Below are 15,685 nucleotides of genomic sequence, written 5' to 3'. Positions count from 1 at the left end.
AGTCATTTACAGCATGTGGTACTCCAGACGGCACTTGTACTGAAGGTTGTCTTCAGCTTCGGTCTGGTGGATGATGATTGTGTTTTGACCTTTTGCCTCGTGTCTCACTCAAATAGATCACAAGCATCATAAGTTGTCCTACAGTTATAATTTGGACTTTTTTTTCAATGCCAAAAGAAAATGACATACAGACTGCTGTCATTTACAGAACAAGGACTTTGTTTTCAATGTTAATTTAAGTTATTACTTTCTATCCTCATGACTCACTGTTTATCTCTTAAAGACATTTTAGAGGAAAATACGCTTGTTTGTCTTCGTACACACAGTAAAATGAGACTGATGATAGAGATGACTGGGATGACTTCAGCCTTGTTTTCATTAAGTGAACTTGAATTAATGAAAAACATTAGCCAGCAAGGAAGTAATTACAACATTAAAGAATCACCTGGATAACAGCACAGCAGTGTGCAAAGCGACGTGAGGGGCTGTGTGCAGTTACAATGTACCTGGATGCAAATTGCTGTGAGAAATGTTATTTGCCGTACAACAGCATTATTTCACCAGTGTTCGCCTGTAATGATGTCACTGAATTAGCTTGTAATATTTTCAGAAATCTGAATCTAACTCGACATCTTCTGCTCAAGACATTAGTTCATTCCTGGAAGGAGCTTCTCTGAGGTGCGTGTCGAAGTGCAAACAGTACTTTTAAAGTGAATGAGCGGGGCTGATTTGACTGTCCATGATTGATGGCATGCTGCAAACCACCCCACTGATAATGTGTTGCTTGTAATCCAATCCCAGTTTCTGTATGTGCTGCAGGTGCGCCGTGTGCCTCTGGCAACAGGAATACCAAACATTGTCACCACACCCTGTGCACCTTGTGCCTTGTCCGGTTGACTGCCCTTTCCCCCATGCATCACTGGTTATCTCATAATGTGAAGGGTGGAGATGCTCTGAGTGTCAGCAGTTGTAAGAGTGAATTTGCAAGCGGTGTGTTAAGAAGAACAGTTTATACATGTTTGAAAAAAATATACAAAGTCAGGGGCAAGATCATTGATAGAAATTAAGTATAATATATGATGATGTTCATAGCATGGAGTGAATATAGAGATGTAGGTGGTGGGTAGATGTATAGGCCTTTTGATTCTACATGTGAAGCTTTCAGCTGTCTGGATCTACAAATCATTTGCAAGAAAGTTCATGATGTAAAAACAGCAAAGATTCCTCTCAACTTCCTCGACTGTGTCATTTTAGATTTTGGATGGTGCAGATATTTATGTTTGTATTTGTTTGTATCTAAATGTGTTTATTGTTTTAAATGCTTAATTGGAGTCTGTAACCTGGTTTTTCCACATTCAATAGGTCAGCTCAAGTGTATTTGTTCTTTACAACAAAGTTATGGTGAGTTGACCCCCCTGTCTGAATGCAAAACACATCAGGGAACAGCTTAGACCTGCCTCAGTCAGCTGAACAGTTCAGCATGAGCTCTTGGCGGTTCAGTGTCTTCTTGCTCAAAGGTCTTTGATGGTAACTGTTGGTCCATTCAGCTCTTCATTATTGTGCTTTCCTGTGCATTGTGGGTTAAAACAGACAGGAGGTAATGGGTAACCCTAAAAACAACAATATGAAATCCCCTTGAGGCAGGAAGTCTGCTGCCAGTCCTGCATTCTTCAACTAAATTACCCTTCATCACCTGCATTTTGAAAACACCTTTTTAACTTGTCAATATTAGGCAGTCATAATTGCTTGTGATTGCATCCGCTTTGACACGGCATGTACGGATACCTGGATAACCAAGCATACTTAGTGTGACACACATTAATCTTCTGAATGCATTTTAATGCATTAATTCTAGCACTTAAATGCTGCTTATTACATGTTGATCTATCAATAAATTTTACTTTCAGTTTTTGAAACTTGGGTCCATTTTGCTGCTTATACTATACATCAAATCAGGCTAAATGCTGTGTTAAATACCACGCTAAGTACTGAGTCAAATGAGGCTTAATACTGAGTTAGATACCAAGTATAAACCAGGCTAAAGACCAGGCTAAATAGTGACAAAAAGCAGGATGAATACCAAATTAAACCGGGCCAAATACTGAGTTAAAAACTAGGATATATACTGAATACGTTGCAATTTTACCTCTAGAATCTGATTATGTCTGCACTAATGATTGTTATCAAAAATTGCTGAAACAGTATGAAAACCTTTATGAGCAAGGCTGGCTTACCAATGGGCAAAGTGGGCAAATGCCCCAAGGTTCCAGAACACCAGACGCTGCAACAGCCTCAGGTTCATGCTGTGCCATGGTCACTTAATTAACTGCTAATTTGTTTAGGAATTTGTACCATTAAAGCAAAATGTTAATTATGTTGGATACCTAATTGTAACTGTAGATAAAATGTAATGTAACGAAGGGCACTTTGCCAAGGGCATAGTTTTAATACTTTATTTTATTTAATATTGTGCTCACGTGATACATTTTCCTAAATAAAGTTATGCTTACTCAAATTGTGTCAAACTAATTGACACACTGAAAGCTTGCATTGGGCCTCGTTACTATTCTTCAAGCAAAGCAGTACACAAAGGGAGGGAGAGAGGGTCAAAAGGAGCCCAACAGCAAATATTTGACCCATTAACCCCTAACAGTTTATCCGACCATGTGTATGAGGGTTGAAATTTACAATTCAAAGAAAAACAAGACAAAACCAAAACAAGAAATCTAATTGGGCCTCTGAAATGTACAGCAGCAGATGCAGAGTTGTGGAGAGTAACCATGTGCAGTACTCAAGTACTTTGCAATTTTGGGGTGCTTGTATTTGACTTGAGTAAAGTTTATTTTGATGCTAATACTTTTGTACTTTTACTCAAGTCAGATTTCAAATGCTGGACATAGAGTATGACAGAGTATTTTCACACTGCGGTATTGCTACTTTTACTTAAGTGAAAATCTGAGTACTTGTTCCACCATTGAGAGATACTCAGTCATACATTCAAAAATGTACTTCATTGAAAGATATACAAAGTACTAAAAGTAAAAAATACTCATTATGCAGAATGACATATATAACTAATAAATAACTAATATATAACATTTTTAAGCTGATTGTTATCAAAGAAATGTAATGGGGTACGATAATGTCTTCCAAAATGTAATGGAATATAAGTAGAATAAGTTGGAACTACTCAAATAAAGTGCGAAATTGTACTTCGGTGCTTGAGGAAGTGTGCATAGTTACATCCCACCACTGGTATTTCCACCCTGTGGTAATAATACTTTTGACGTTACTTCAGTAAAAGATTTGAGCACTTTTGCTACCACCGTAATGAATACAAAAACCAGTGGAAAACTGCAAACTTGGCTCTTGAAATGTTGTTGTTTTGCAGTGACAGCACTGCTCATTGGCCACACTGGACCTTGTGTGACGTGCGGGCCGTTTTACCTGTCTTTGAACGCACCTCGGAGCCGCGGGGTGTGCAGTGGTGGGCAGCCTCTGACGTTGTGGTGCAGGTTTCACTGTTGCACAGGCCGGGCCCAGTGCTGCAGGTTGTCCGGTAGGGTGCCTGCCGAGCTACAAGCATGCTGTTGATGTCAGGAGCAGAGGAGGGGAACGTGAGGAATGGCTGAAAACTGACGGTGTTCTCCTGTTAGGAGACAAACCAGCACGGCAAAAGCCTGTCCGGTACGTTCAAGTGAACATTTGGCTGTCCCCAGATCAGCCGCTTAGCGTCGCGACAACAGGCGCCGCTCGTTTTTTGCGGTTATTTAATGGGACAACGAAAACGCAAAAAACGCAAGGTACGCTACCGCTCCTGTCGCCAGCCCTGCGACTTTATTTTCATGGACTAATACGACACGCAGGGGGGTGGAAAAATGTTTCACAGCGAGGTAAAGCGCTCGTCTTCGAAGACGGCGTTTGCTTTTTAACACTCGCGAACCGTTAACGTGGATGTTCGCGGTCGGGCTCGTGAATGTATGAAGTGTTCGGACGTTCGGTTTTGTTTTGAAAAGCGTCGGTTAGGCTTCATCTCTTCATGCCTCAACCGACCGACCACATGAGAAGTCGACGTCCGGAATAGATTGAACCACACAACAAAAGGCCCCCCCTTCGCTCTTTTTTTTGATTTTTGAAAATTCGCTTTCACCTGAACCGACGAGGAGAAAAATGCGTGTGGATTTGTTTTGGATATGTTTGTGGTGTTTCCTTCGTCCCGGTGCCACCGGTCAAGGGCAGTCGACGGCCGTTTGTTCGCCCTCATGCAGCTGCGATGAAGATGGGGGTGCAGACTGCTCCGGGAGAGGGCTGACCACCGTCCCAACCGGGCTCAGTGCTTTCACCTACTACCTGTAAGTTCAAACCAACATCCACAGAGAAATACAACCTCAAAACACGCCTGAGCGCTTCGAAACGCCTCACTGTGAAGGCCTGAGGATGGCATGTTTGTTGTGTTTACATCCCAAGTGAATCAGGGACATTGAACATCACGGGGTGAACTTTCCACACATGGCTCGCCGGAGGGAAATGTCCTAATGAAGATGTTAGGGAGAGTTTGTGCAGGGTGAGGGTTTCTAGTCTTTGTTTAATGTGTCAGAAGTCTCTAGGTCTTTGCAGAGTTCAGTTAAACTACACACAGCTGAAGCTTGACAACTTGTCAGTGACTTTCTACAGCCAAAAAGTTCAATCCTTTCCTGAAACAGCATTAAAAGGCTGCAGCTAATCGTTATATACATTATAAGTTGTTCTTAAGACTGATCGATCAATCATTTTGGAGTTGAAACAACTCAGTAGTCAGTGATCGATCTGCAGGAAACTAACCAGCAGCTGTTTTAATAGATTTCATGTCATTTTTTTAGGTGACATTCTTCTGGTCCAGCATCTCAAATGTGCAGATTTGATTCTTTTCTTTGTCATATACCACAGTTAACAGTATTTTTTGGGGGGTTGGTTTGAATATTACAGCATTATCATGGACTTTTTCTCTACTTTTTTTTGGTGGTTTTCAGACTGAAGAATTGTTTGAGGAAATAATCAGCAGATTGATTGATAATAAAGATGATTGTCAGTTGTCACATTTATGATATCAAACGCCCAAAAGTGATACATGCCCATTAGAAGTTTCCAGAACCAAGGTGATATCGACACGTTGCTTGTTTTCTCCAACCAACAGTCAAGATATTCAATTTACAGTTATGTAAAACATGGAAATGCAGCAAACCTCACATTTGACTGTCAGCCCGCGAGTGTTGAGCAGTTTGACTTGATTAAAGACTAAATGAGTTATCAGTTATCAGAAATGTTTCAGTTCTAGAAACTGTTGATGAGGGTTTTTTTCCTATTTGTGACCTCAGCAGTCCACATGTTCCCTCAAAGTGCTGTTATTTACCTGGTTCCTGCAGCAGGTTGCGTCTCCAGACGTAATTTTGTGATCTCAAAGATGTTTACTTGTTGTTAGGAACGATAAAATGTTTGTCTGGGGCTGTTTAAATCCAGTATTTCCTCAGTTTTAGCCTCTATGCTCTGCATTTCTTCTCTAATGGAACTTAAAGTGTCCTGCGTAAGCTGCGGCAGAGCAGTCTGTGGAAATATTGGGTTTAAACATTGGGTTGGCCCTTGACAAACATTTTACTTTTACGGGCAAACAGAAGATGTATCAGGGAGCACAAAAGTACCTTCTGAGTACGCAACATGCTGCTGGATAACAGGCGGAATCATAACATTTAGATTTCCCCCCTAAGGTTTGGGATGGAAATGCTGTGTGACCGAATCACAAGGTAATGTAAGTGCTGAGGTCACAAATACAGCCCGATTTGGTGAGTAATGCTGCATGGATTGTAGCCAGCAGTGCCTTGTCCCCAGTGCAGTATGTGTAGTACAAAATAATTAGAAGTCACGCTTGTGCCATTAACACATTCTCACCACAAGTCTAACTTAACTACGGCTTCAAGCAGGGCCTCTAATTTTTCTCATAACTGGAGCAAATGGGCACCGGGTAAGTTAGATGTTTTATGGAGTGGCGGAGATACAGTGGATGATTGACCCATGGAGAAACTCCTCAGTTTGTTTCACAACCTCTGGGTTAATCATAAACTAAAGCAACCACCTTGGCAACAGCATTTAAAACAGCCACTTGTTGTGGCTTTTTGTAATTAGTGTGGCCCCTCAAAAGAGTAATGGAAGACTTTCAGTTTAAATATTCAGTCACCTATTCAAAACGTGTTATTTGGTTAAGAAAAGAAACTGCTTTGCTGTCACATTGCCTGAAAGTGTAAAGGTTTGTGCAAACCTGGGTGCTGATTTGCCGCCTTTCAAGCATGGTGGCCCAAGCCTTGCTACACCAGAATCTATACTGTGCCTCTAGAAACCACCGTTATTAAGAAAGCAGTCAGGTAAACGCAGGAAGTGCATTCATATACCATGCTGTCAAGACATGTCACACTAGGCCTACCGCATACAGCTGCAGCTCCCAGCATACCTCTCTGGGAAAAAGTACGCCAATTTATTATGGGCAGTCTGGCATTTCAATCACAACATGAAACAATGTTTTCTCAAAATGATATCATAGCCGCGACTGCCACTCAGCTTTGCTATTCTGTGCCAAAATGGAAAACAATATGTTGTTTTCGAGATTGTGCTATCTTCTTGTCTTGCAGTCAGTTATCGAAATGCTCTGTGGCAGGTTTTAAGCACTGAACTGCCAAACATATTCACTTCAGACTCCTAAAAGTGTGTGAAAGGTTGTTTGTCCCTCTCTCTGTCCTACTCTCATTTGTTCTCCTGGTCTCTTGAACTTAAGTTGTCCTCTCCCACTCCCTCCGTCTTTTGTATGTGGAGCACTGGGGTTAGGGATCATGATGGATTAGTGAGACATATTGCAGCTGCAAGGGCTCCTTCTTTCAGGGCTAATGCACCCACAATGGTCTGCTGGTGTGTAAAGGAAAAATCTCATCTACAAGTGTTTCGACATTAGAATATCTGAACTGAACTTGTTCAAATTTGCTTGCAGTTATCATATCTTCAGTATCAGCATGGTTGAATAGAGATACAGAGGAAAAATCTAATGCAGTCAGTAAACTGAAAGACACACACACGTATGTATAGATACACGTAATAGCAGTAACAGATTCAAGGGAGTTGTTTTGTAAGCATAACAATGCCCAAAGGTCAGGAAAATTCCTCATACAAGGTTGAGTGTTTTGGGCTAGTTACTCTGTTGTTGTGTATCTACTGCTGATTTGTACCTTTTCTTGAGAAGAAAACAAAAGGACTACACATTTTACAATAAATCATATGACAGCGTTGGAGTGGACTCTTACCTACAGCCCACAGGGGCTTGAGTTTTGGCATCTGTAATGGAAACAGCCCTCTAACAGAAAAGCAGATGAGAGATGAGAGGTAGGCCCCTCAGCCAGTAACAAAGTAAACACTCCTTTTCAAGGTATGTAGTTTACCTGCCACCGGATAAGTGTCTGCATGAACTTTTGTGTATTTTCAGGGAGCAAGAAGGGGTTATTGCAGCCCGCATCTCAGCTGTGTTAGGTCCTTTCATAGTGTGAACAAGGTTGAGACTAAGGGAAAAAGGAGGGGTGGCGTCAGGGGTCTTGCACTCTGCTGGTAGAGCTTGCCGGCCTCACCACTGGTGCTCTGAATCCATTTTTAACTGAATGATACTTTTGTTCTTGGTCAGCAGAGGTGAAAGGAGCCAGTCAGTGGTTCCCACTCCCAAACAGGATGACTTGCGGATGGGAGAATATTAATGCTCTCTCCCCCTCTCTGAGACCCCAACCCTGTCCTCCACTTATACACCTATTACCTTCCCCCCATCGGGCAGCTTCTAACTGCTAATGATTGCAGGTTTTCTATATCTTGTGCTCAGTATTCTTAAGTTAAATATTACCCCAAGCGGAGTTTGGTAGAAATTTAAAGTTTTTGATGTTTGACTTGAATGATTTGTGTAGTATTTGTCAGCAAAATCTTAGTTTACTTTTAAGAGTGACTGATTGCTCAGAGGGTAAGACTGTGATGTCTTCTGGGATGCCGAGGACAGACAATTGGGAGAGTGTTCAAGATAACTTAAGAGGATGGAGGAGTTTTCAAAATGATGGCCAGATGCTTGGAAGTGAATTTGAAACATGGCAGATAATCTTCATATGTAATGTTTGCCATATGGAGAGCATATTAAGGACTTCTGATCACAAGTCTATAGGTGATCCGAGGCAGTTGTGATATATTCAGGTGGGCTATGACGAACGTAACCTGCTTACTCGGCTACATCGTGTTCCAGAAACGCGGCTGCCAGAGCTGATTGCGGCCATTACAGACGATGCTTGTGATTCCACTGGAAGCGCTGCGTTGAGTTTCAGAAGTGGTTCTCCGCTCTGCTCCACAGATAATTTGTACTTAGTCTATTTATGACGGAAGCTGCGTCAGGCTCCACAGAGCAGATCGAGATGGCAGGAAGTCAGCCACAGGGACAGCATGGAGAATCTGGTCAATTTTCAAAATAAAAGCACCGTTTGCAGACTGCTGATCATACACAAAACACAATGAAAACAGACGTAAAATGAAATAAAAAAAAAAAAAAAAACAGCTATCTAGCCCAATAACCCGTGATAGAAGTGCAAATGTAAAGGAAAAATGACAAGATCAAGAAAATCTGAACGCGTCAATAAAGACCCTCGAAGTTGGAACATGACATTTTACATCCCACCGTTCATCCACAAAATAACTGTGCAGAACCTCTTTGTTTGTGTTGTTAATGTGCCGTAATAATGATAGCTTTTAAATGTCATTAGCAAATTGTGTACATATTTAGTATGTGTCACATTATCTGTTACACTGTGCTGCAGCATTCGTTCAATTGTGTTACACATTGTGAACATCCTTGATTGTATGTTTTGAGGAAATTATGATGCACTGCACTAATGATGGAGTGATGCACTGTTTGTCAAGGGTGGCACAGTTTTCTTGTGTGTAGTACAGATGAGGAGAGTTGTGAATTAGTGCCTGATTACTCATGTACACATTTTCAAGACAGTTTTTCCAGGGTAAAAGAAGACTTAGGCAGAAATAAAATGGAGATTAGAAAAGGTCTTCATCTTGGTAATGCAGTTTACAAAAAAAAGTTTCAGTTGCTGAGGAGACAAGGGGAAGCTCTGCCACCTCTGGCGATCAGGTTTCACTTGTTTCATAAAGAGATAAAGTTAATAAAGTTAAAGGAAAAACAAAGGAAGTGAATGTGTAATTTGCATTCCAAGATATGCAAATTCTACTACGAATATGCAAAATCATTGCTAGTACCGTTAAAAGTATTGTATGTAAATGCAACTTCCACTTAATTAAATGTAGATATCTGTGTGAGGCTCTTCCTCCTTGTTCAGCATTAGGTAATGATGAAGCCTTTTTTTTGATACATTTCAGAAAGCAGGGAAATAATTAAAGGCTGGATTTCACTCTCGATCAGTGTTTACCGTATAGTTGGAGCTGTGTTTCTTTATTAGTACAGACTCAATATTAAGTTATTCGACCACAGAATTTTTAGATCTGTCCTTTAACACCATTGGCTGTGCAGTGAACGCAGCCCAGCAGCAGCAGCTGTCAGTTTACACTGGATCCATTCACCTGCAGTATTGCTGTGCACTCTGAGGCATCTGACAGAGCTCACAGGCCAGCACGCAGTGTTGAACTTCTATTCCTGAGTTGAAGTTAAACACACATTTCAGCTTGCAGACACACGTGAAATGAAAGCTGTTCCACAGGCCAGTGTGGGCAGCTGTATTAGTTAAAATCGATGCGTCTGTTCCATCAGACAGAAAACTGAAAGCTGAAGTTCGTCCGATGTAGACGGAGTGTAAAACGGATCAATGTGAGAGTCGCCTGTTCAACAAAGGAGATCACGATCATGAAAAAATAACCCTTTTCCGGTTCATTTTAAATGTCATTGCCTGAAAATAAATCTGCTTTGTGTTTGCAAACCTTCATTCCTGACTGTAAGACATTTCCGTGAAAAATCAAGGGCTGCAAATAGCAGTTCTTTTTAAATATCCAGTGTTGTCGGCTATGTTCCAGATTAATTGTTTGTAAAATGTCATCCATTCCCAGGAAAGCGGCATCTTCAATTTCAGTTTGGATGACAACCAGCCAAAAACCAAAAGATACTAAATTTATGACGATACAACACAGAGAAGAGCATTAAGCTCTCACATTGAAAAGATACAGATAGAGAATTTTGACTTTTTTTCCTTAAAAATCACCCCAATGATTAATAGCAAAGTTCCCAATTGATTTTCTGTGGCTCGAACGAGTCATTGTTTTCAACGCGATAATAATGGCTTTCACAGGAGCATTGCATCTTGAGACACTGAGTAAAAGTGAGATAAAAATATATATATTTTTAATTCCCCATGAGCAGACTCTAGAGCTGCTCCCCACATCTGACCAGAAAACACTTGAACCTTATGACCGACCGAGTGATCAGCCTGAGCAACCAGATCTCTAGATCTGTCCAGGAAGCTCAAAGTGCCATGGCCTGTCTTGTAAATGACATTTTTTTTCTGACTTTTTACTGATTGGCTGGCTGGGGTTCAAGAAAATCACATAACACAACACATAGCGCATTGTTCTCGTCAACAGTTTAACCACCATCGATGTGCAAGGTTTATACTGTAGATAAGCACAGCGGCAGGTCTGCTGCTTGGTGCTCTGTTGGCAGTTCACTTTGGTGAAACAGACCTCGCCATGTGTCTAACTGCAAGTGTTTCTTGCATGTGTCATTGTAACACATGCATTTACATTAAATGAGGTTTGCATCTGTGACCTTGATAAGGACCACAGAGGTTAAATACCTGGGACTGCCCATCAGGTAGTCAGAACTGTTATTTTTTCTATGTTAATTTAAGGTGTTTCTCACACACCTGAACACTGTGAGAAAACACAGGTCAGTCACTTCCACATCCTGAGAAAAGGCAGTGGTGAGGGGAGATTTTATCTTGAAGGACACAACTTGCAGGAAAAGCAGGTCATCTAAGCCTGCAGAATATTCATGAATACAACAAACACTGCAGTTTTTTTGAAGGATGGGAAGTCATCATTAGGTTTGCCATGTGGCAAAAGTGCCCTCAGTTGCTGCTTTTTTTTCCGTCACGTAACACCCATTCAACGTTTTCACGTCCTATTGTTTTGCATGAAAAAAGAAAACTGAAACAATGATTGATTGTACAACTTTTTAGCAACATTTATACAATGCAGTGAGGGATGGTGTTAGACGGCTGAGTGTAGGAGCTGTGTCAGGCACTGTCCTGCATTATGACAGAAATGTTGGATTTTAGTTTAATCAGACCGTGGCTTCGTTCCTCAAAGCGTCTGTGTGTGTTTATTTTGTCCACTCTGCCACACAGGCTTGATTTGTGGCGTGCTGCGCTGACTGTCGTTGGCTCCCGCAGGAGCCCGTGACCTCTCCAATCATGTCACTGGAGTTTCTGACATCTTGGCTACAACCTCAGATATTTCCTTTCTTTGTTGCATGGTTTGGTCAGGTGATTAGTTCTAGTAAGAGTCTAACCTACTTTTTCCATTGTGCTTTTGGAATTGTTGCACACAGTTTCCCAACAAGCACTTTTTGTCAGACATTTAATCGGCTGAAAAACGTTTACACCCATTAGTTATTCGGTGTAAATATTTAGAAGCAGCTGAGCTCTTTGTATGAGCTAATTTGGGTGATTATTTAGTGACTCATGAATCTGTACTTAGTAAACATGCTATGACCAGAGCAAATTCTAACTTACAAACAGTAGGTGCAACCGGCTGCAGATCTGTGCCTCGCTTCTGTGTTTATGTTCTGTGGACAGTTGCAGTGTGCGCTTGTCTTTAGTGGAAGGTAATGCGGTCATGTCTTCTATTAAAATGTTATCCAATAAACTGAAGGGACCACAGGTCAGGACTGTGGGGTTGACGGCGTCTTGAGAATGTTTCAGGAACAATCTGGAGTTTATTGTCTGCCGGTTACAAACAAAGAAATCTATAATTTTATGTGAGGTTGTAGTAAGTTTCACAGATGTAACAGATGTGCAGAGATTAACGTACATGCATTGTAGAAGGGCAGAAACACAAAAGTTCAGATGCATAACTTCTGTAGATTCATGACTAAAACCTCTGTATGCTCAAAAGCAGAAATATGTTTAGTTGATTTTGGCATCAGATTCATAAGGCTCAGTGTATGAACTGTTCATCTCATTCATTCTGAGCACATTGACCATATATCTAAGATAATAAGTACAGATCCACCAGGCAGTGATCGCAGCTGCAGATCGGGCTGGTGGTGTCGTGAAAACAAAAATATTCAGATTAATGGTGCATGAGTTGCGGGTGGAGGAGATAATACATCATTGAAGAGGAAAATATTAATTAGACTACCTTCAACAGTCTCAGAAATTACATCTCCCCATTAGGAGAGATGCTGTGCTAATTAGCGTGCGAGGCACAGCGGCGTGACCTCACCGACGCACCAACGGGATCGGTCAGGATCAGCTTTCTTCTGCACATGCACAGGTCACTCGCACGCAGTCCAGGCTCAAACAGTTAAATTGTTTGGAACAAAAGAGCCGCTCTCCTGATGAAGCTCCCAGAGGCTAAAAGTGTAATTCTGTTGCACCTGACAGCACAGAGCAAACCTGTAAGTTTACAGTTTTCTGTTTTGCGGCTCATGTTATTTGCTGCAGTGACATTACTGTGCGCATAGAGACCAAAACTACACACACAGTTTAAAAGGTAGTGTATCCAGAGGTGGACTGAAATGTCCATATGGGTGTGGGTCTTTAAATCAGGTGGGTGGTGGGTGGATGAATAATGTGTACGCGTGATTTTGGACGACATCTGAGCCAATCTGACACCATAATCCAACAGGTGAATTAAAACTTAGATTTTAACCAGAGTGCAGGATAATATAAGCAGGTCAGCCTGCCCGTCGACAGAAATCTGTTTTGATGGAGTCATTTTCAAAAGTTCAAATCGTTCTCTAGTTTCAGCCTCTCAGTTGTGAGAATTTGCTGCTGTTCTTCATCATGTGTGATAGTAAACTGATTAACTTTGGGCTTTAGACTGCTGGCCTGACAAAACAAGCCATTTTGAAGATGTCACGTTTGACTTAAGGCCTTTGGGATTGATAAAGTTGTGATCTTTCAGTAATGACGCTTTTTATAGACAAAACGAGGCCTCGTACCATTGCGTACATACAGTACATTAGAACTGTGAATAGCAATGCAAATTAGGACTGCATTATTTATTCCTGCATAAAAATTCTTCAGCCTCTGCAACCTTAATACATAACAACGGAGAGGGGGACAGGGGTTGGGATATTGAGCAATATTTATGTTGATAAGAGTATTTAAAATCAGCATTTCAATTCATTACATCATACACAGTCTTTAAATGTTTGTGTGTGTGTGTGCTAGTGCTTAAAAAATATATCACGTGTATTATTTCTGTGTTAACTAACCACAAATTCAGACTGTATATTTAAAGGGTTTATACTTTGACTGTTAGAACATGTTCATACTTCACCTGAGCTGTCATATTTTCCTTTTCTCAAAGCATGTCTGCTACTTTTGTCAGGTTCTCTGCTTCCTCTCTGCTAAAGTGAAGCCAAGTGGCACATGGGATAGAAATTTACTGATACCTGTTTGTAGAAGCGTTTAGGCTTGTCACCATTTATCACAGCTGCATTTTTAGTGTCCCCCTCAATCTGTCTTAGCAGGGACGGGCCAGAACCTTGATGAGTAAAGCAGCCAGACACAGAGGGAGGGAGGAAGTGTGATAGAGCCTCGCGGGCCTCCTGCACTCCCCAGCCCTGCATGTGGTTCAGACCAGTCAACAGTCTGCGGGAGATTTAGTCAAAGACGGTTTAAAATGTGGTTAGGGATGTATCCATCTGACCACCAGTGGTGGCAGATCTGCAGCAGTGGTTGCAGAACACCACCAAAGATGTCAGGGTAGGGAAAATAAAAAAAAAAAAAAAGATAAGGAGTGGGTGGATGTTGATGGAAGTGTTGTTGTAGCTGCACAGTCTATATGGTAATTGGATAACCAGGTAAGTGGAGATGGGACATAGGTCGCAGGGATGATGAGGGTTCTGTCAGGGCCCGCCTTTTAAGGCTTCTGTGCCTCTGTGTGTGTGTGTGTGTGTGTGTGTGTATAGTTGGGACTGCAGAGGAAGGGCAATATGATCCTTGTAGGATTCAGGGGCCCACACACAAGGTCCTAGAGAGATCTGGCAGTGAAATTCAAGATGGCCAGTTGGAGAGTGAAAGAGGAGGGTGGGAGGGGGGCAGCGGGTTGCTTCATTTGTGAATCCCGGATGTTTTTTCAGCCTTGATATGTGCCGTCTCTTTACATGTGCCGTCGGGGGGGGGGGGGGGGGGGGTTTCTTTGAAGCAGGTTCGTGGATTCCTAATCAAGATTAGATTGTATACGTCTCCTCTGTAGACCTAAGACAGCATTTTGTCCCCTCTCTTGCTGTGGCAGTCCCTTTTTTTTTTCCACAGCCTGTTGAAAACACGGCACGGCCTTCCTGAAGTTAACACGTTTTCAGTAGCAAGCATATACCTATCAGTGTGTTTTTTTTTTTTTTAATTATCAGTATGAAGATGTAAACACATATACTTGTATTAGCTGTGGTGGGGAAGCAAATCAAGTCCTGTGTGCATATTTTTCAAGCTGCTACATGCCTATCGTTACTTGAAGTTGGTTTGAGAAATGGAGATCCCTGGGGCTAGAGAGAAGGGCTTTTTCAAGGCTTTTTTGTTGAGTTTATACTCATGCAGGCACAGTCAAAAGACATAAAACTGTCACAAGGGATGGGTGATGCAACTGTCTTACCTGTTTGTATATGTAGTTTACTGGTACAGTTAAAAAGCTCATCACGTTAATTCAATTCAAACTTCATTTCAGACTCAGGGTCCAGATAAACAACGGGGGCATTATATAGAACAGCTAATATCTTAATTTGATTTGGTTTCTGCGGTGTATTTGATGAAATAAGGCTTCATACACAGATTGTTCTAAATCAGAGAAAATCTGTCTGTCTTCACACTAACACTTCCAAATCAGGGTTAAAAAGGGCTTCACGGTAACAAAAGGCAAGGAAATAAAAAGCATTTAGATAAATGTTTCAAGCAAAGATTAGCAAAACAGTCAGAGAATAAGAAAGAGAATGAGTGAGAATCATGAGTAAAAATCAGTCTTACAAGTGAGCTGTTGCTGGAAACAGTTTGAAAACTACACAAGTTTGCATGTTTTAAAATGTTTTTTTTTAATGAAAATATATGAAACACATCATTCTAGCTGTCCTAAGTATCCTGTGACAGAGTCTCCTTATCCAGGCATGGTGAATAAATTCGGATTGAAAGGTTTCGATCAGTGTTTCTAACTGGTTTTTGTCTCCACAGTGACCTGAGCATGAACAACATCACTGAGCTTCCAGCATATGTATTCAAGAACTTCCCCTATCTGGAGGAACTGTGAGTACATGCTCCCTCTTTCCCTCGTTAATGATGTATTTACTCTGTACAATGTTGACATGAGGGCCGGGCTTTAGGATACGCACCTGGATGTTTGAGTTTGTACTGCAAAGCACACAGTATAGGTGCACAACATGCCCTTCTTCTCAGCTGAAGAAGATAAGGGCAGC

The 15,685-nt window shown here is 41.4% G+C and overlaps 1 protein-coding gene across 2 annotated transcripts in view; it reads left to right on the top strand.

Moving 5' to 3' along the window:
* Positions 1-3,503: 3,503 nt before the first annotated feature.
* Positions 3,504-15,685, top strand: part of lgr4 (leucine-rich repeat containing G protein-coupled receptor 4) — a 33,674-nt gene continuing 21,492 nt past the window's right edge. For both annotated transcript variants that reach the window (XM_076729593.1, XM_076729584.1), the window contains exons 1-2: positions 3,504-4,352; positions 15,444-15,515. In XM_076729593.1, the coding sequence (XP_076585708.1) occupies positions 4,171-4,352; positions 15,444-15,515 (254 nt within the window). In that variant the 5' untranslated portion in view covers positions 3,504-4,170. The remainder of the gene's footprint in view (positions 4,353-15,443; positions 15,516-15,685) is intronic.

The sequence above is a fragment of the Chaetodon auriga genome, chromosome 1 (genome assembly GCF_051107435.1).
Source record: "Chaetodon auriga isolate fChaAug3 chromosome 1, fChaAug3.hap1, whole genome shotgun sequence".
Taxonomy (NCBI): Eukaryota; Metazoa; Chordata; class Actinopteri; order Chaetodontiformes; family Chaetodontidae; genus Chaetodon; species Chaetodon auriga.
The sequence above is the reverse complement of the archived record's forward strand: the minus strand, read 5'-3'. Positions and strand labels throughout refer to the sequence as shown.